The sequence below is a fragment of the Pinus tabuliformis genome, chromosome 4_2 (genome assembly GCF_031772625.1).
Source record: "Pinus tabuliformis cultivar Carrire ecotype Pingquan chromosome 4_2, CPIR1, whole genome shotgun sequence".
In the NCBI taxonomy this organism is placed as follows: Eukaryota; Viridiplantae; Streptophyta; class Pinopsida; order Pinales; family Pinaceae; genus Pinus; species Pinus tabuliformis.
In genome coordinates this window covers 1137769823-1137792323 of record NC_142304.1, presented here as the reverse complement: position 1 = coordinate 1137792323, position 22501 = coordinate 1137769823, and the positions used below count along the sequence as shown (strand labels likewise).

Below are 22501 nucleotides of genomic sequence, written 5' to 3'. Positions count from 1 at the left end.
CTCTACGTCACTTCTTCTCTATTGCTTCTTCTCTGTTGCTTCTTATCTGGAACAACGTTGTCTCTCAGGATAGCTGCTACTGCTGGAAATTCTTTAGACTACTGTCGGTGCCTTCTATCCTCCTGTGATCTGCAATGCTCTGATACCATGTTGAAATTTCTAAGTCTGACACGTTAGAAATCCCTCCTGGATTATCTGGTTTAATTTCTCCTGCTTGTTCATTCCATTAACAAGTTATTTGTAAATATAAATACTAAAATAAACACAAATGCAACCTTAACTCATATACAGATCAGCAACTGAAATAACTGAGACAAACACATAAGGGACACTGTTATTCTTGAACAATCGTCCCCGGAAAAACCCAATGCGGGAAAAGCGGTGTAGCAGATATGAGGATTTTATTATTACGCAGTTTCTAAATACAACTAGGGTGCTAAAAATGGCTCGCCCAACAGAGAATGTCCTCAGCAGTAATACCTCTCCTCGGAGGCAGATATTTCCGTTGATCAATCATCGGATGAACGATCCCACAGCAACTATCGCAGCTCCTTAGCTAGACAACGAATGCTACTCCAAGCTTCTCCTTTGCTCTACGTCACTCTGATAGGGACTGCGTCACCCTCTCAGCTCACCAGCAATCAATCTGCCCCACGAAAATCTCTCAGCGCTGCCTCTTGGCCCTACGTCAGCTCTGCTAGCCTCTGCGCAGCTACTGAAGCCATTGCGTCAACCACTTGGCTCTCTGCGTAAACCCTCTGGCCCTCTACGTCACCCAGGCTGGCCTCTTCAACCTCTGCATAAGTCCTAGCTACCTCTGCGTCAATCTCTCCAGGTCTCTGCTGTCTCTCTGGCACTATCTTTGCCTCTCTGCTATGTATTCTCGGCCTCGTGCCGAACTACCCCTCACTATGACAGATCACTATCTCAATTCTCTCATCAAAACCCCGCTCCAGAAAATCAAACTGACTGGTCAATTTGGTGCATCTCCAATTGACCCTCAAGCCTCCTCTTATACTTTTCCTGTTGAGTCTTCAATGGTCAAGATTAAGTGCCTAATCAACGACAAAGATTAGATTTGGCTTGATCCATGTCATTTAGAACATTCTCACCCAGTTTTATATTAATACCTATTAATATTACTTAGGAACCCCATTAAAAATATTAATTGTTTTAATATCTCTCCAACCGGGTGGAATTTCCCCAAACCATTTTTGGGTCTTGGAGATCTTATGTGCCTTAGCCTCTCCACCAATTTTCATGGCTAGAGCATGTTGCTTTGGGGTAGCATCGGATGTGCTCTAGCCACGAAAATTGGTGGAGAGGCTAAGGCACATGAGATCTCCAATACCCAAAAAGGGTTTGAGCAAATTCTAAACAGTTTGGGAGATATTAAAATAATTAATATTTTTAAATGAGTGTGTGGTTTTAATTCCAAACCTGTGGAAGTTGAAGGCATCATCAAAGACCTTAAGGATTCTTTAGCTAGGAATCCCGATATATCCCTCCTCAAGGATGTTATTGCTATTGATATTCCTGACATGTGGGGGATGTTGTTATCCCGGAAATAGGGAGCTACTATTGGGGGCATGTTCAAATGGACATATCATACGCAACCATCCCTCAATCCGATGGCACCCCTTTTATCCTTTATAGGGAGTCTTCCTATTTACCGCATGTGATCAAGCTTGGAACATACTATGAGACGTGAGGTCAAGGAACCTTCTCATATACTCCCTACCTGGGAAATCTGAATCCTCAAGCGGCCAATCTCTCAAACAAGCAAAAAGTGGAAGCCTAAAAAAGAATATAAGGTTGGGGACTGAGTCTTGGTAGATAAGGATCTCGTTCCTATCACGATTCATGGAAGGGTTGGGGATGACTATTACTACATTGCTAAACTTAACGATGAACTTTGGCCCGAGCCAGTCATATTAAGTCATATCACTTCCTTCCTTGAGACTTGACATTGTATCATATGCATGGTAGAGTAGGATGCATCGCATACTTGATTTTTGCATTAGAATTAACATCATATGATTCCCTCATGGTAGATAGATGCATATTTGCATATTTTGTTTTCTGTTGATTTTATGGCCTAACATATTAGCATGTGCGATCATCAGACGTCACAAAAGCATGTTGCCCCGTGCTTTTCCATTTATTATATGTGCAAGAGATAGGTCTATGGTAGCCAAGAGATTGTTAGAGTTCTCATGACCTCCCGTTGGAGTAGCTTTGACCACTTCTTCGAGAGATCACGTCCCAGTTGGATCCAGATGTTACCCACCATTTTGTGGGAGATATCCCTAGGAGAAAAAAATTTCGCCAAGATGATCCTCAGTCAGCAGCCAGTAGCCCCTTGCAGCCACCAGCTAGTTCATTGTGCCATCTTCTCCGCCACCTAAGCCAGCCACGTGGTTCCTTGCCCATCTACCATGATCATATGTTTGAAGGTGGGCCTGTCGAATCTAAAGGTATGCCTTGTCATTTGGAAATTGAGTATTGTAGTTTTCTTATCATGGACACTTCTGGGCATGGATTAATGGGGGGATTTGGTGGAGCGAATACGCTAGGTCTGTGCTTCTGTCCCCTAGACCCCTTTTAGGAATTAACCTTGGATTCAAGTCACATAGGACCTCTTATACTGACCATTTGGTTCTAGGGATGGTATTTCACGAGAAACCCTGATTTGGTCGCGTTGTCCCGCTCCCTTATCCGCTTATATTACCCTCTTTCCATAATTTTACCCCATCCATCATTTTTCCCGCCTGGGTCCACATTCCTCCATTGGGTCCACATAGGGTTAGCTTGCCCCTTTCCCTTGCCCACACCTTGGGTGATGGCCTAGAATGAAGCCCAAAGGTTGATGCAACTGAAAAGAAAGTTAATATCATATATGGCCACATTCAACAGGAAAAGTACCACAAAATGCAAAGGATGGTCAGAACAAAAACATTTAGCAAGTGGGCAAAAGCCAATACATGAGCTCTACCCCATCATCATGGCCATCACCTTGGTTCCTACAGGTTCTATGAGCCTTCTACATCATATAGGAACCCATGATTGTCCCAACCCCTGGTGGGCGATGAACCACCCCACCTTAAAAGGGGGATTTCATTGTTATATCTTACACATCATGATCTAACCCCTTGAGCCCCAAGCAGTCAATCAAAGAAAATCATAAAAAGGCAAAAGGCATAAAAGAAGGCTGGAAAAATCAAGGCCTAGGCACCTCATGTACCACGATTTCTCCCTCCTATGCATTATAAACCCAAGTGTGGGCTTCCCTCTTATTAGCTACTTGCACCCGAGCATGTGACCGAGGGATGCCCCTTCCCATCTCCTACTTCATTCACCATATTTGTCACATGCCACCACCTTTTGAAGAGTGTACCTTGAGTATTATCCTCTTTAGAAATAGAAACCACCTAATAGGGTAATTGGTTAACCCCATTTGGAGTTTAGGAGACATTGACACATCTTGAAGCCCATTATGGAAGGGCAGGCCATTATGAAGTCCCCACCTGTGGTCCATGATTAGGTAAACTCATTTACTCGATTTCTCTAATGACTTGTTGTACTGGAAGGCTAGGGGACGCAGTGGGTATTATGCAAGATTGCAAATGGTTTCCATTTGTGGTTTGGTCTCCCTATACAAGGTCCTAATCCTCAAGAGGGCTACATTGGCACATGTAGGGTGAGCGTTGAGATCCATGGGCCTCCACAGCAGCAAATTGCACTCCATGGATCCCCACAGCCATTCAAAGGTTGCTCGTGGTTCACTTATTGAAAGAGGATGATGCACCTGATCCATCACGCCCATCCGCCCCATATCTACACCATACACTTGGCAGATGATCTAGGACTTGCACAATAATGTGGCATCACCTACACCATCATCCTAGCCCTTGCAAGCGATCTACATGCATCTTTGATTTGTTTGGGGACCCATGAGGACACTTGTGTGCCCCCACATCTTTTGGAGCACCATAGGTTATTACAAGGGGCCAACCCCTTGTCCACTGCTTTTGAGGGTCCTATTCTTCATTGTGGCACCCAGGGACCTCATTAGGCCTCTTAGAGGACCCTACGACATGCATAAATTATTATTTGACCTCTTGAGAGGTTTTCTTTTTCATTTATGAGCTAGTTTGGTGGGCTTGTCACCAAAAGTCGTATTATTAGAACATTATTTTATTTTTGGGGCTTATGTAGGCCAAAGAGGCTAATCCGAACTGCTAGGTTGTGTATAAATACAAGTGAGATGAGTTCATTTCTCATCATCACTTTGATTTGGATCTCTTATCTCTATTGAGATTTTTGCACTTTTTCTAGAGGATGAATTGGAGCTTTATGGATGAGTTTTGATGTGTAGATATTGGTCTATCTTCCCTTGGAGCTTCTTTATTGTCAATTGTGAATGGTTGGATATACTCTATTACATGTAAGTACATTCCTTTTGATGTTATTCTTGTTTACTTTTGTCATATATGTTGGATTGGGATTTTCATTGTTCTAGGGCTAATTGCTACATGCATTTATTGCTTAAAATTGTGGAATTTGTCTCTATTATAGCATCTCTCAATGTATGGGCATGTAATAGGAGAGAAATCTCCTAGGGTAATCCTATCAACAAAAATGACCTTGACAAGCCATTCCTCTTGCACATCAAAGTATAAAAGCTGCAAAGTTGCTTCTTCATGACCTAGAAGGCAAAACGAAGTGATCTTGCAGCCTCCTTGACTGGGAACCAAGAAATCCTACTCATACTCAACATAGACTCCATTCTCCCAAGAATTAAGGCATTGATCTACCAAGGGTGGTCACTAAAACTCATATTCTCACATCCTTCAAAGACTAGCCACATAAGGGTACCTAGGGCATCAATTTCCTGACAAGCAGGACATCAAAAAAATTTGATCTCCTAGGGTCTCCTGCATTGGCCTTTCCTCTAGCTCTCCTCCAATTTTGAAGACATTCTGATGGTGGAGTTGGGAGAAAAGCCAATCCCTAGCTTCGGATCAATACTTGCCTTGTGTTAAAATTGGCAACTAAGGCCAAACTCCATGTGGATCACCTTATTTATGGCTTCTGATATTTTTCCTAGATTCCTCTCATCGAGAGGTGTAGGATTGATCTAAAGATCATCCGATTCAGATAAGTATTTATGGAGATATGAATTTATTTTGATTATGGACAAATTGTCAAGGTCGGCCAGCAAACATATGTAGGCTCAGAAGCCCAACAGTCACATCTATTCATCCTCAACGTTTGCATATAAATACAAGGAGCATTCTCCTCATTTGGATAATTCATTCACTCATCTTCTCTCTCTCCCCCCTACGCATAAAAGGAGCCTCTCTCTCTCACACATGTGGATGAAAGGAAGACATCCTAGGGCAAGGAAGACTCAGAAAGAAGGACGCTAGGGAAGCAAGTCATCTCTTTGACTAGCGTTGACCATCCAGAAGTGCGGAATGGATGTGGTTGCCTCTACTAGGCAAGCCGCAATTTTTGGCATGAAAACCGAGGTCATCTGACCTATGGTTTGACCGGTGTTGCCTGCCCTAGTTTAGGGCTGCAAGTTGACTTCAGAAATCTGCATATTGACTGTACTTTTGGGGCTGTTCAAGGGCTGTTTCTTCAGGTTGTTCAAGGACAAGTTGACCAGAAATTGACCAAGCATTTTAGAGGTCAATTTCAGCTAGTTTGACCAAGTTTGACTTTGCTGATCTAGGGTTTGCTGCCGCTGATATAAAATTACAGAATTCAGATTTTGTACTATTTCTCTTTGCTAAACTATTGAAGATAAAAAAAGATTTGATCAAAGCGTTTCCTCGCATTGGGGTTTGTCCCTGGCTAGCCGCCACATCTTGTGTCTCTTGTCTTGGCTTGTTTTCTGTTGATCATTTAATGTTCTCTCTGAACTTTACTTAATGTATATGTGATTGCTAATCTATGGGTAATAAGAAGAAAAATAAGTAAACTGCTCTAAGCATAGAACATACCATAATTTAACATGGTATCGGAGCTGAGGTGAAGACAAAGCCCAAGCAAGAGCAAGAGCAAGAGCAATCACCGAAGAGAAGGTTGGCAAGGCTATCTTAAAGAAATCATGGGGTCCTCAACACACTTCCCTACTGAAGACAAACTCCGTGAGAAGTCTGACTATCACGGATGGAAGATGTCTCTCGATCTAACATTAGAAGAACAGGAAGTGTTGGACCATGTGAGAGGCGGAATTGTTGAGCCTCCATCAAATGCATCTGCTGCTGCTAGGAACAAATGGACCAAGGGAGAAGTCAAAGCAAGGAAGATCATTCGGGACTCTATTGACAAGCGCTTGGTGGCCTATGTTTCCGAGCTAAACACCTCCAAGGAAATCTACGATAGACTGGTGAGTTTATTTAAAGTTAATGATGCAAATCAAGTCTTGTTTCTTAGAAATAAGCTGAAGGAAATTAAGAAGGGCAAAGATGAGAGTATGCAAGCATATTTCTTAAGGATCACCGAGATCAAGAACGATCTCCTATCTATTGGGGAAGTAATTCCTGACAGGGAAATGACACTCACAACTCTTGGAGGACTGCCATCTGAATGGTATATATTCAGGACTACTCTTCTCAACAATAACGTAATTCCTGGATTTGAGGAATTAATGGCCAGATGCATTCAAGAAGAAACAAGGATGGAAGACCAAGAAATGCCCATACTTAAAGGTCATCCCTCTACCTTTTCTTCTCATACTAAAAGAAGAAACAATTCCAGAGCTAAATTCAAAGGAAAGGCTGGACCAAAGGGTGGAAGAAAAAGACGATGTTACAATTGCAATAAAATGGGTCACTATGCAAGGGAGTGCCCTGATAAAAGGAATTCACACGGGACGATGATCAAAATCCCTCCCAAGGCAATCAAAGGAATGGCAGGTCAAATGGCAGAGGTAAAAGAAATGTCAGAAATCAAGGAAGAGGACAACCATTCAAGAAGGCAAAAAATTCCAGGTATGAATCTAACACTATTAACAATAAGCAAGATGAATATTATCTACCAACAGCTCTATCTACTATTGCTCCCCCGGACTCGCTAGGAAATTGGCTTATTGATAGTGGTGCCTCAAGGCACTTCACTGGTTACAAAGAAGTGCTCTATAATCTGATAGAAAAGGAAACCAACCTGAAAATTGTTCTTAGAGATAATTCAAAATATCCCGTGAAAGGCATAGGAAATGTCACTCTTCAATTGAATCAGGGAAATACCATCCACTTACAAGATGTATTATATGTACCTGATCTCAAAAAGAACCCGGTGTCCATTTCGGCAATGGAAGACAAAGGCTACAAGGTGGCCTTCAACGATAGCAAGGTACGTGTATGGAAAAGGAACTTTAAAGATGCTTTTACTCTTGGGTTTCGAGTTGATTCATTATATCAGGTCAGAGGAAGTCCACTGGGTGTCATGTCTTGTGACACATCTCTTCAGTCCGAACTATGGCATCAGAGGTTTGTTCACCTTTATTATAAAGCTCTACCCGATGTAAGAAAAATGGTGATCGGAATGCCCGAGTTCAGATTAAAGCAAAAAGGTGTATGTCCAGGATGTGCCGAAGGAAAGCTCAAAAGGGGACCATTCCCCTCAAGCCAAAGCAAGACCTCTGATATATTGCAATTGGTTCACTCAAACATATCCGGTATGATGCCTATGAACTCCTTGGGAGGATATCTATATTACCTCACTTTTATAGATGATTATTCTCGCAAGACTTGGATATACTTCTTGAAAAATAAGAATGAAGTGTTCTCCTGGTTTCGACACTTCAAAGCTTTGATTGAGAATCAAACCGAAAAGAAGATCAAGACCTTAAGGACTGATAATGGGACTGAATATGAATCCAATGAGTTTCATGACTTTTGCAAAGAGGCTGGCATTAAGAGAGAGACTACTACACCATATACTCCTGAGTAGAATGGTGTGGCAGAAAGGAATAATCGTACAATTGTGGAAGTTGTCCGTGCTATGCTCCATGATCAAAGACTTCTGAAGTTTCTATGGACCGAAGCTGCAAATACCGGCGTATATGTACAAAACCGATGCCCTCATCAAGCATTGGGTTCCAAGACTCCCAAAGAAATGTTCACTAGTAAGAAACCTGACGTATCTCATTTTAGAATTTTGGAAGTCTTGTATATTTTCATGTGCCTAAAGAGAAAATGAATAAATTGGGTGCATCTGGAAAGAAAGGAATCTTCGTGGGCTATAGCGAAAATACTAAGGGCTATAGAATCTATGTAGCTGGTCAAAGGGAAGTCGAGATTAGTCATGATGTCACCTTTGACGAAGATATGGCTCTTAGCAAAGTAGACAATCTTCCTACTTTAAGGGGATCTAAAGAAGCTGACACCGGGGAACCGAAGGAAAAGGAAGATGAGACGATGCCCAACGTGGAAGAACCTATGGATCCTATTGATCCTCCTCCGCAAGAGCCTTCCTCTTCTAGGAAGAGGCCTTCATAGCTTAGGGGGACACTTGATGATGCTGAAGGACACATTGCACCCAGAGGAACCTTCCGTGAAAGTAAGAAGCCAAACAGGTATCAGGGATACCTGACCATCATGAGCACGATCATCCAAAATGAGCCTTCATCATTCACAGATGCTGTCAAGCATCAAGTATGGAAGGATGCTATGACTGAGGAATATGAGTCCATTATGAAAAACGATGTTTGGGATGTGGTCCCCAGACCCCAGGACAAAGCAGTTGTCACTTCAAAATTGCTTTACAAAATAAAGCATGCAGTTGATGGAAGTACGGAAAAGTATAAGGCTCATTTTGTTGCTCATGGCTTCTCCCAGAAGGAAGGTATAGACTATGACGAAATATTTGAGCTTGTTGCCCGACATACCACCATCTGCTCGATCTTAGCCCTTGCTGCTTCGCAAGGATGGAACCTACATCAGATGGATGTCAAGACTGCATTCTTACATGGTTCGATCAAAGAGGAGGTCTATGTGGAGCAACCCAAAGGATTTGAGATTTATGATCGAGAATCTCATGTGTGCAGGTTGAAGAAGGCCCTCTATGGGCTAAAGCAAGCACCCCGAGCATGGTATGAGAGGATCGATAGCTACTTGATGAAGTTAGGATTCACTAGGAGTGAAGTCGACCCTAACCTTTACTTTAAGGTTATAGATGACAAGCCTCTCATACTGGTGCTATATGTTGACGACCTCTTTCTAACAGGTGCAGACCCTCTCCTTCACAAATGTAAGAGGGAGCTGGCTTCTAAGTTCGAGATGAAAGACCTAGCACTTATGCACTATTTCCTAGGACTGGAAGTCTGGCAAAAATCAGGGGAGATTTTCCTATCTCAAGGAAAATATGGTGAAGATATTGGAGAGATTCGGCATGGTGGACTGCAAGCCCATAACTACCCCGATGGAGCTTGACTTCAAGAAGTTAAGCGGTAGTGCTGCTGGACTTGTTTTACGAAATGCTACCGAGTATCGTCAACTCGTCGAAGCATTAATGTTCTTGGTGAACTCCCATCTAGATATATGCTTTGCAGTCAACACATTGAGTCAACATATGGTTGAGCCTCACCACTCACATTGGATTGGTGCCAAGAATCTGTTGAGATATCTTCGTGGCACAACCACTCATGTACACTGTCGGAGATGTGAGACTACTTGGGTATACTGATGCTGCTTGGGCAGGCAGTGTGGTGGACTGAAAGCGCACTTCCGAGTGCTGTTTCTCTTTGGGATCTGCCTCGATATCCTGGATGAGCAGGAAGCAGAAGTCGGTGGCTTTGAGCACCGCCGAGGCAGAGTAGATTGCTGCTAGCATGGCCTCCTATGAGGCAGTCTGGTTGCGAAATCTCTTCAGTGAGTTGTTTGGATTTACATTGGATACCACCGTGATCCTGTGTGACAACCAGAGCGGGATCAGTTTATCAGAGAATCCCATATTTCATGATCGCTCCAAGCATATCGATATCAGATACCACTATATTTGAGATATGGTGCAGCAAGGAGCAATAAGGCTCCAACATATCGGTACAGATGAACAGGTCACCGACATTTTGACAAAGCCCCTAGGAAAGGTCAAATTCCTGACTTTCCGAGAACGACTTGGTGTCATTTAGAGACCCTCTTATGAGGGTCGAGTATGATGTATTGAGCTCTGGGAGCTCTAGGGGGGCACGAGGTACTTCTTGGAGCGACATGTGACCACAGGGTGACTCACCATCCCCTGGTGGTGCACTATGTACAGGGTAAAGGTTCAACCTTCCCCTGTGACACCCCGTGGCGACTATGGAACAGGATGATTAGTTCTCCTGTGGGCCAAGATGATTCGTTCTCCGTGGCGACTGTGGAACAGGATGATTAGTTCTCCTGTAGGCCAGGATGATTAGTTCTCTGTGGCATCCACTGGACAGGATGATTCGTTCTCCTATGGACAGGATGATTAGTTCTCCTGTCGAGGCATCCTACCCATGCAGTCTAGGACTCATGGGAAGTACCTCTCATCTGATCAATAAGCAGGGAAATGAGGATAGGGACCATAGTAGTACTATCGATGGACGCATCGTTGTATCTACCATACTCCCTATGCTAGGATGACCTCCGTTGATCTGGGACCAGTGAGAGTGGTTCACACTCTGTGACTGACTTCAGGTCAGTGGAGGATGGTATGATACATCCTCGATCATCTCTTCTTCTTCACAGTTCGAGCAGAGCAGAACAGAGCAAAGCAGAGCAGAGTGGGATCAAGTTGTACAAGACAAGTGCATTTGATGGATGGATAGCAACGATGGTCTGACAGATTGCAAATGAAGTTCTCCCTAGTTGAGAGGCAGTGTTAAAATTGGAAACTAGGGCCAAACTCCATGTGGATCAACTTATTTATGGCTTCTGATAGTTTTCCTAGATTCCTCTCATCAAGAGGTGTAGGATTGATCTAAAGATCATCCGATTTCGATAAGTATTTATGGAGATATGAATTTATTTTGATTATGGACAAATTGTCAAGGTTGGCCAGCAAACTTATGTAGGCTCAGAAGCCCAACAGTCACATCTATTCATCCTCAACGTTTGCATATAAATACAAGGAGCATTCTCCTCATTTGGATAATTCATTCACTCATCTTCTCTCTCTCTCCTACACATAAAAGGAGCCTCTCTCTCTCTCTCACGTGTGGCTGAAAGGAAGACATCCTAGGGCAAGGAAGACGCAGAAAGAAGGACGCTAGGGCAGCAGGTCATCTCTTTGACCAGCATTGACCATCCAAAAGTGCGGATTGGGTGTGGTTGCTTCTACTAGGCAAGCTGCAATTTTTGGCATGAAAACCGAGGTGATCTGACCTCTCGTTTGACTAGTGTTGACTGCCTTAGTTTAGGGCTGCAAGTTGACTTCAGAAATCTGCATATTGACTGTACTTTTGGGGCTGTTCAAGGGCTGTTTCTTCAGGCTTTTCAAGGACAAGTTGCCCGGAAATTGACCAAGCATTTTAGAGGTCAATTTCAGCTAGTTTGACCAAGTTTGACTTTGCTGATTTAGGGTTTGCTGCTGCTGATAAAAAATTACAGAATTCAGATTTTGCACTATTTCTCTCCGCTGAACTATTGAAGATAAGAGAAGATTTGATCAAAGGGTTTCCCCGCATTGGGGTTTGTCCCTGGCTAGCCACCTCATCTTGTGTCTCTTGTCTTGGCTTGTTTTCTGTTGATCATTTAATGTTCTATCTGCACTTTACTTAATGTATATGTGATTGCTAATCTGTGGGTAATAAGAAGAAAAATAAGTACACTGCTCTAAGCATAGAACATACCATAATTTAACACCCTGTCATCCCCAAGGCTAGTACCTCATAGGGTCAAAACAACATCTTTCAGTGAAAATACTTTCTTTGATCCTTTCCCCACCTTGTCTAGGGTAAGAATATCATTGGTTGCTACATACTTTCCTCATACCCTAGACCGGGTCCACTTGGCCCCATGTGGTCCCACTCCTTTAAAAGATCATTCTTCAAGAACCATCCAGGATACCAATTCTAACAAGGATTTTAGGGATTGGGGAACTCCTTCACAAGTCTTATCCCATAAACCTAACCCTCAAAATCCTCTCTTCCTTTCCCTAGAATACATAGTACCTTGCTTAGAAAGCAAGCAAGCTCCATCCTTCAAAATTTTCTGGGAAAGGGTTTGTTTGGGTCACTCATATCCATTGACTTATCATTCATTAGTGACTCCATACATATCAGGTCTCCTCCCATTCGTGAAAGTCCGTAAATAGAAGGGAGCCTTAGTTGAGGTGACAATGGGTTAAGTCTCCATTTGTTGCCCTTGGCCTAGCATTTTCCCCTTAGGGATCCCCCTTAGGTCCCCTGCTAGTTTGAGCAGTAACAAAGACAAAACTCTTCACCTTTGTGAATAGTCAATGCAAATAAGTATACCATCACAAGACTCGTTGTAAAACTCCCAGTCATCCTTTATCAATTATATATTAGTTATCATATATGAATTTCAACTCCTTGTCCTTCTTATCCTAGATATTCCTATAAATGAACTATTGCTTGTTGATTGGAATAAAGCAGCAAGGGTTCTGCTTACCTAAGTGCCAAGAGGGACCCAGAAGACAACTACTTAGCAGATTATTAATTTAATTTACTATTTCCTAATGTTGGACATAGGAAACATTAAAAGCCAAAAGTCAACAAATGATTATATCTCAACCCTTCATCATGAGTTAAACTCAGCCATTGAAGATCATGGTGGCGCCCAGGTCGACTTATTACGAGGAATAGGGCGTGGAAGTGGCCAGTTCGATTTGGCATAAAGGTGTGTGTGTTAGCTCAGCGAATGAAATTAGAGTTTCAGTAGTTCAGTAACAAGTTCAGCAACCAAGTGAGAGGAAGAGAGGGTCACATGACCTCTATTTCAGCTCAGCATCAACATGGTCATATAGCATGCAGAAGGGTGCAGGAGGGTCGTACCACACGGTCGTACAACATGCAGAAGTGTGTAGGAGACTATATTGCGTAAGCCATACAGGCCAAGTCACTTTTAGGGGGTAAATTGATTTGCTTGGGAGTTGTTCAGAGGGGTTTTCGCAGTAAAATGGAAGTGTTCCCTTTGCTGTAATAATTTCTGAAGATAAATTTGTTAAAGCTAATAGAGGAAAACAAACAAATTGTAGGTTTTCCTCAAAGTTGGGATTTCTTGGGTATATCCAGTGTTTTATGTGTTGCATGTGTTTGTCTTTAGTCTTATTTCCTTCCATTGTGCATGCTATGGTTAGAAAACTCAGTAGTATTTGTGATTTAAGTTTCAAAACAACAATTTAGTTGTATTTTTGGTTGCATGCTTAGAAAATCATAAATCAGTAACTGGGTTTTAAGGAAATCTATCTTGGTATCAGCGCATAGCCTCTGATTGACGACCAAGAATAGTGTTTTACCTTCTGTTGATTTCGGGTAGCATCGGATGTGCTCTAGCCATGAAAATTGGTGGGGAGGCTAAAGCACATGAGATCTCCAAGACCCAGAAATGATTTGGGGAAATTCCACCCAGTTAGAGAGATATTAAAATAATTAATATTTTTAATGGGTTCCTAAGTCTAAACTTAAGAAAATAAAAATATAAATGGGTATTAATATAAAACTGGGTGAGAAGGTTCTAAATGACATGGATCAAGCCAAATCTAATCTTAGCCGTTGATTAGAGATGTAATCTCTGTCGTTGAAGACTCAACAGAAAAAGTATAAGAGGAGACTTGAGGGTCAATTGGAGATACACCAAGTTGATCAATCAGTTCGATTTTCTGGAGCGGGGTTTGCTGAGAGAAATCGAACCAGTGATCAGAGTTGCAACGAAGGGCAGTGAGTGCATAGCAAAGAGGCAGAGATAGTGTCGGAAGACCAGAACAAAGGCAGAGAAGGCTACGCGGAGCCAGCAAGAGCCACGCAAAGGGTCAAAGTGACTGCGCATAGGGCTAAAGGGCCTGCGTGAGTGACGCAGAGGGCCAGCGCAGAGCATCTGTAGGCTGACGCAGCGGGTTCTGGGCTGACGCAGAGGCCAGGAGGGCTGACGCAGAGCCTCAGAGAGGCGTTTGAGAGATTTTCGTGGAGTAGACTTGCCGAATATATGCTTCCAAAGAGAGGTATTACTGCCAAATTGATTTCTCTGTAGGGTGAGCCAGTTTGGCACCCAGTTGTACTCAAGAAAAGTTGTTTAATAATAAAACCAGTGTTCCACGGGGATGCGTCCCCCAAGGTCAGGTGCGCGCACCCCTCGCACCCCACGCACCCGGGACGGGGAGTCTCTTGGGGGTGCGTTTCCCCACGCACCCTTTTTGGGGAGTCTTGGGGAGACGCAAGGGGGTGCGTTTCCCCAGTGTGGGAGTCTAGACTCCCCAAAAAGGGTGCTTCTGGGCATCCCCCTTCAGTGTGGGAGTCTAGACTCCCCAAAAAGAGTGCGCCTGGGCGTCCCCCTTTAAATTTGTCTAATAAGACTTAAAAATTCAAAATTCAAAATAAAAAATTCAAAAATCAAAACCATTAAATTTTTTTTTTAAAACTAAATAACTAAAACTTAAAAGTCTAAAAAAAAAATTAAAATTAAAACTAAATAACTAAAACTTAAAAGCCTAAATCTTAAAGTTAAAAGCTCATTTCATTTCAACCCAAAGTCATTTCCATTTCACTCTTAACTATTTTTGAGTTTGAACTTTGAAACTTTGAGTTATATAGATTTAGTGTTCAAACTTTGAAAATATACTAGTATGTTTTGCTTTCAATTTAGATTCTAGAATGATGAATGATGAATTTAGTTTTAAATCAATGTAGATTGTAGAATGATGAACCATTGAATGATGAATGATATCGATCAATGTATTTGAATATTTTATTATTGATTTTTATTTTTGTTTTCTGAATCTCATGGTATGTATGAATAATAATTAATTCAATAATGAGACTTGTCACTTGAGTATGTCATATGAATGATGTATGTATCAAAATGAATGATGAGGATCGATCAATGATTCAAATTTCAATTGTCTATTTAATATTTTAATGTTTTCATTATTGAATAGTGAACGATGAATATGAACTTGAATTTTATATATATATATATACACCTCGACGACTCCCCGCACCCCTGAAATTTCCCTAAAATTTGAGGGTACTCCCACACGTCCCCCCTGTGCGTCTCCCCGCACCGGAGTCTTGGTGGAACATTGAATAAAACCCTCAACACTGCTGCACCGGTTTTCCCAAGTTGGGTTTTGCTGGGGACGATTGTCCAAAAATAACAGTGTCCCTTGTGTGTTTGTCTATTTCTTTCAGTTGATGATCTGTAGATGGTTGAGACTGCATTTGTGTTTATTTCAATGTTTATATGGTTAAATAACTTGTTCAGTAATTAAACAAGTAGGTGAAATAAACCATAGTGCAGGAAAATTTCTAACAGGTTAGACTTAGAAATTTCAACATCTTCAAAAGTAGGTTTAGCATTCAAAGGGAGCAAATTCACCAATTCGACTTGGCCGCTAGGTTTTATGAGCAGTTTGACTTGGAAAAATGTCGTACCAGGGTCTCAGATTTGAGGAGAGGTTGGACGGAACATCCAACTTCTGCTCACGGCATGATAGGATTGTCATGGTGTTGGAGGAACAAGGGGTAATGGGAGTTTGTGGAAAATGTCCCAGTTGCCCCCAATGACCCTCAACGGTTGGCTCAACATAACAGGAGAGATGCCAAAGTGAGAAGAATCACCTTGGAAGGACTCAAAGACCACATTATTCCTCACTTGACCGGAAAGAAGACAGTCAAAGTTATGTGGACGGACATTATTGGCCTCTATCAAGGTCTGAGCAAGGCTAGAAAGCTAGTGTTGAAGGGGCCGTATAGGCTGAGTCGCTTGCAGGAGATAAATTGATTTGCTTGGGAGTTGTTCAGAGGGATATTTGCTGTAAAAGGGAAGCGTTCCCCTGCTGTAATAATTTCTGAAAATAGATTTGCTGAAGTTAATAGAGAAACACACACAGATTGCAGGTTTTCCCCAGAGTTAGGGTTTCTTGGGTATATCCGGTGTTTTATGTGTTACATGTGTCTGACTTCAGTTTTATTTACTTCCGTTGTGCATGCTATGGTTAGAAAAATCAGTAGTATTTGTGATTTAAGTTTCAGAACAGCAGTTTAGTTGTGTTTCTGGTTGCATGCTTAGAAAATCATAAATCAGTTATTGGGTTTTAGAGAAATCTAACATTGTTCATTAAAAATACATGAATCAAGCTAAACAAAATGTTATACATGCCACATAGAGCTTGCAAGTGAACATCTTTGTAACAATGAAATTGGATTTATAGCAACGACCGTTTAGATAAATCTTCACCACAGAGGGGCAATGATAGTAGACATTTTCGAATTTCAAGCCATAACCACTAAAAGCCAGAAATGAAGCTATGTGTGCATTTAATTATATGGACAGTGGAACACTAAATGAAATGTGCAATATCTTGATAAATCTTGCCCTTAACTGCAAATGCCATGTTAGTGTTCTTGCCTTTTGTTCATATAAATAGAAGAGTGAGATGGGCATAGAGAGAAGAATACATCATAGTAGTCACGTAAACTCAAGCCCGCAACATCAACAGGTCGAGTAAACGGCCAGCACCATTTATGTTGCGTGATCTGAAAAAAGGTGCCACAAATCACTCCAATAGACAAGAAAACAGTTTCCTTTATTTTTCTCCAATGCAACAAACTGGCAGCTATGCTTCAAAAAGTGGAAATTGAATATTATTTTATCTGATCACCATTACGTTTAACTAATATAAAGTTATAAACTAGAAGAGCTTATGAACTAAAATATATGCAATGAAATATTTATTTAAAATTTTGAAGAACGGAATATCAAGTTTCAACTGATAGGTACCTTAAACTTTAACGATCTAAGCATATAGTGAATGAACAATGAAACAAATAGGAATAGCATCACTAAACATGTACTTTCTACCATAACACATCCATGCTTACATTTGGACCCTAAGTGACTAATATAAGAAACAGTTTTAACGACCTTACAGCTTTCAAATGGCAGATAAGATAAGATATTTATATTAATGTCTAACAAATGACTAAAAATATAGGTCAATGGGACCAGGAAGTACAAACAGCGGTACTAAACCGTACTAGTGCACACTAGGCTACTTCGAAAGCATAAAATAAAAGGAATACATGAATTAAATAAGAGTCAAGACATCAAAGAAAGAAAAGAAAGAGTGTGAGTAAGATATGCTTGATGTTTATAAAGAGCAAGGAATGGAATTATATTAATGTCCACAATAACCAAAATAGATAAGTGGGGCTAGAGAGTACATGTCATATTGGCAACATGGGAGCGCTGAAGGCATCTCCCAGATGCAGAATAAGTAGGTATAAAATAAAGAGTAGAAAAGGGGCAAACTCAAGAGGTAAGCACTAGACAAGAAAGCAGGAGGAGATGCATTAAGAAAACATGGTAGCCTATCAAAAAAAATGATCCATATTGATGATTTGCGCATACAAATTTACAATTGAAAAGAATAATTAAATACAATTTAGAACTTAGAAGAAAACTAAGCTCACATGCAACTTTCTTTTGAACAATAATCTTCTACCGTCCAATTAATCATTCTTTGGACCAAAGTTTGTGAACATTTTTTTGCTTTGGATAAAAGAAACTTATAGTGCATCAAACATGCACCAAAGTTGCAACAGATAGACTTACGAGTCACAAGAAGATCCTATTCCTATGAAAAATAGGAAGGCTAATATATAATCCTGTGTCCCAAGGGGCAAGAAGCCCACGTGCTTCCAAAACATATTAACTTTAGCTTTGACATGAATTGCCAGGTCATTTTTCAATGTTCTCAATCTCCCAGCAGTCCCATTTGTAGATGAAAATTTCTTTTCCAAAGTACAATAGTTGAGAGTCGCATGTATGCCATATCTCTCTATAGTAATCATTGATCGTCCAAGTGTTACTTAAGAGGACACATTGCAAATTAACAGGGTGGTGAACTAGTAGTCAAATCTTTCTTGTAACCATGCCCAAAAGGTATTGGCACTTTGAAAACTCCACTGGCGTGCCCCAGTAATTCATATTTTCAACATTACAAAAACAAAACAAAAAAGCCATCAGAGATGCTTGCTTTATTGAGACCTGTTTTCACTACGAGGCCCTGATGGAGCATCAAAATGTTAGCTTCCAGTAAAGTGAAGGATATAGAGGTTTTACAACCAAAACATTTGAAGTGGGGCCTGTGATGCCTTGATCATCATTTAATGCATTTCTATAACAAATTGGTTTCAGAGAGCACTTTCCAAAACATTGGATGACAAGCATCTCCACCCAATCTATAAATGAGAGAAGAAGAATTCACTAGCAATGGTATTATACACTAAATAGAAGCCGTAAAAATAGATGTAGAATACTATTTAATGAGTCAATATGACACATTAAATGCCCACTGTACCTCTGGCTAATTCAACGAAAAGACATTCCTTAAATGGAGACCATAGCATCTGTATATGTAGGCTGCACTCCTCTCTAAATGTGGGCCATATTACAATCTAGTTGCAAGTTGTATTTCAATGGTCATAGCAGGCCTACATGCATTAATTGTAGGTAGCCACCCTACATACATTTACGGGCCCAACATGGAAAAGAAAAAGCATACAGGAGTATAAAATGGAAATAAGGTGGCCATTGTCACTGCTATCAACCAAATTAGTAATCTTCTTAAGATCCGAAAAAATGCTAGAGCGGCACCACACAAGACAAGTGCCCACTATCACCACGGCACGAGTCCCACTCTTTAGGCTGTAACAAACAATCCCTGTTTGTATGTGTGTAGACAATATATTTGTAACTGTAAAAATGCATTGATATATAAATAATCGATAGAATGAATAAAAATGATGATAGATATTACGATGACAGCCCCCATTATAAATACCTAGGTGGAATCACCTTTTGTACTAAAATACATTTCTTTTTGATAGGATGCATCTTATAATTAATTATTTAACTGAACATTATTTCTTGTATTATTAGACCTGCTGCAGGCAGGATATACTGTGTTCAGTTTTTGGGTTGACTGCCTATTACTTTGATTTGACTAAAAAAATTTGCATCCTTTTCCAAAGTTAAACTTTAGAAATTCAATTTTATTATTTATTAATAATGTTTAAATCTATTTATTTTCAATATGATTGGTTGCACCCTTATTGTGAATGGTTACATTGTACACTCAAATATTTATGAAAACCATCATTGTTATTAACTTATTTCTATATTTTTACAAATCCCACTGTTGTTTGCTTGTCCCTTCCGTAATCTTTTTAAACTTGTTGCTGCACATGGGAATAAAGCATCGAAGTGACTCTCATGCTCTATGACATCATCTATGACTCACCGGTAACTTCGTGCTTTCGTTTGGTGATTTTTGTAGTTCTTGTGGTGCTTCGATTTGGCATATTCATCGTACAGCGACGTACTCAGAGCCTCAGCCTTTTGGTTTGTCTCAATTCGTAGATGGAATTTACACTCCATCTCTTGATCATATTGAATCGAATTGGGCAGCTATGCTCTCACCTCAACAGACAAAATAATACAAAAGCAGATAATATAAAGCCATGTTATAATAGCCAAATAAAGTAGTGGTTTAACATGCCTATGGAACAACTTAAAGAAAAACAAATTTATGCATTAATATGTTGATGTTCCAAACTTAAACAAAGAATATCACATATTTATTATTTATTATTATGTGGTATTTTATTCAATTTTATTTAATTCTATTATTTTTAATTAAAAATGTTTATCTATTTAATCTATTTTCCTTCAAAACGAATTTAATGTTAAATTTTGAATACTACCCAGATGTATTTTCTCAAAGCAGTTTATTTTATCCCCAACAATTTATGTATTTACTCAAATAAACACTACATTACCGAAAAATAAAATCACCAGTATCTTTAACTTCTAGAAATAAATATGACGCAGAATTTAAATCAAAGAGATCAATCACATATTGCAAAAATAATTCACCCACAAAGTGAATTCAGCCCAATGAATTCGGCCTCTAGAAAATCAGCCTTGATAAGAAATCACCCCAGAGAAATCAGCCAGAATATTCAACCAACAAAATTGACTTGCACGCACCTTCATGCCACTACTACACACTAGGGAAAACTCGGCCCTCTAGCAATTCAGCTTCCTCCATATCAAATCGATCTCCCTCCAACAACTCGACCCTACAATCTCCTTCACTCGGCCTCCTAGATTCACCCTAAATCCACTCGCACTTCTCCTTCTATGTGTTGATTTGGGGTAGCATCAAAGGTGCTTTAGCCACGAAAATTGGTGGAGAGATTATAGCACATGAAATCTCCAAGACCTAGAAATGGTTTGGGCAAAATCTAACCAGTTTGGGAGATATTAAAATAATTAATATTTTTAATGGAGTTCCTAAATCTAAACTTAGGAAAAATAAAATATTAATGTGAATTAATATAAAACTGAGTTAGAATGGTCCAAAAGTCATGGATCAAGCCAAATGTAATCTTAGCCGTTGATTAGAGATTTAGTCTCGGTCATTGATAGACCAACGAGAAAAGTATAAGAGGAGGATAGAGGGTCAGTTGGAGAACACACTGAGAGAGATCAAGAACTCGATTTTCTAGGGTAGGGTTTGCTAAGGAAATTGAGTTGCAGCTAAGGGGCAGTAAATACATAGCAGAGAGGTAGAGTTAGTACCAGAAGCATCGGCGCAGAAGCAAGGAGAGGGTTGATGCAGAGCCAGGTAGAGGCCATGCAAAGGCAGTCAGAGGCCACGCAGAGGCAGCCAGGAGCTGCGCAGAGCCTGAGGAGGGCCAGCGTGTGAGACGTAGACGCTCTAGAGGCTGACACAGAGCCCTAAGAGGCTGACGCTAGGCCAGATAGGCTGACGCTGGGCTGACGTTGGGCCAGAGAGGCTGACGTAGACCCTAGAGGCAGCGCTGGGAGATTTCATGGGACAGATTGGAGCTGGAGAGCTAGATAGGGTAACACAGTCCCTATGAGGGTGACGCAAAGCAACAGAAGCTGCATTGTTGCTGTGGAATCATTCATCCGGTGATTTAGTCAGAATATCCGTCTCCGACTGAGTGGTGTTAAAATTTGGATACCAGAGGACAAGTGGTTCCCTAAGGCTTTGATCTTTGGCCTAGGAAAAAGTGTCCAAATTTATTTGTACTTTTCTCCTAAAGTGACTTTATAAGTGGTAAAGTTACATTCTAATTTAAAAGTGACTTTATTAAAGCCAATGAAGATTTAGAAAGTGAAAAAGTGACTATGGAAATAAAAGGCTAAGTGGGTCTTTATTTAAGTGGGTGAGTTAAAAAATAGAAAGTGAGAATTAAATGCACATTTATTCTCATCCCTAGATCTAAATGAATCTCTACCATTACATCTTAGGGTAACCCAAAAGGTCATTTAGAGAATAAAAGGAGAAGAGAAGAGGAAAAGATCAATTCATTCTTTCATGCGCGTTTGCGAGAAAGAAAAGAGAGAGCAAGTAGAAAATTTCTGAGCAGTGAGAAAGTGAAGGAGACAGCAAGAAGACATTTCAGCAAATCTGGGCAACAACATTTATTGGCATGCATCCCAAGGCAAAATCATACAGCAGGAAAAAGGCATAGATATCGAGGAAGGGAGACAGCACAGAAATCGAGGAAGAGGGACAGCAGCAAGGGTACAAATTTCAAGGCAAATTTGGGCACGAATTTCGATGCAGTTGTACTACTGAAATCCATATGGCCCATACAATCTGTACAAGTTTTTGGCACATTTTTCGAGGCAAGCCATACAACATTTAATGCTATTTTATTGCTGTAAAAGTTTCTGTTTTGGTTGTTTGCTGGTTGGCATGATTTTCGAGGTGGAATTCAAGCACGGAAATCAAGATAAGTTGTAATTTGTGGTTGCTAGAATTTTTACTGTGTATTTCAGTTTTTCTGTAAAAGCATTTTCAGAAATAAATAAGAGCTCTCAAACTGGTTTTCCCCAAGAGTTTAGGGGGTTTTTCCAGGGTCACATTGACAAAAAATCACTGTGTTATTTTCTATGTGTCGCTGTCATAATTTTGTTGTGTTTTATTTCTGCAATTTCAGCAGTTGTGAAATCTCTAAATTTGTGTTTTCAAAAAATTATTGTCATTTCCAGATTTTAGAAATTTTATCATGCTTGGATTTAAAACTAAATGGATGGAGTGAAGGAAAACTAATAAACGGAGTGGGGGTTGAAATTTCTTCAAGTGGTACTACTGTCGAGGGCATTCTCTGTTGGGTGAGCCATTTCTGGCACCCTGGTTGTATTTTGAAACTGCATAATAATAAAACACTCTGAATCGCTGCACCTGTTTTCCCGCATTAGGTTTTTCTAGGGACATTAGTCCAAAAACAACGGTGTCACTT

General features: G+C 40.5%; 1 protein-coding gene across 2 annotated transcripts in view; it reads right to left on the bottom strand.

Annotated features, from left to right (window-relative positions):
- LOC149173681 (transcription factor GTE6-like) overlaps positions 1-22501 on the bottom strand; it is a 359882-nt gene that overhangs the window by 169583 nt on the left and 167798 nt on the right. For both annotated transcript variants that reach the window (XM_089424694.1, XM_089424693.1), the window contains exon 3: positions 16616-16693. In XM_089424694.1, coding sequence (XP_089280820.1) covers positions 16616-16693 — 78 coding nt within the window. The remainder of the gene's footprint in view (positions 1-16615; positions 16694-22501) is intronic.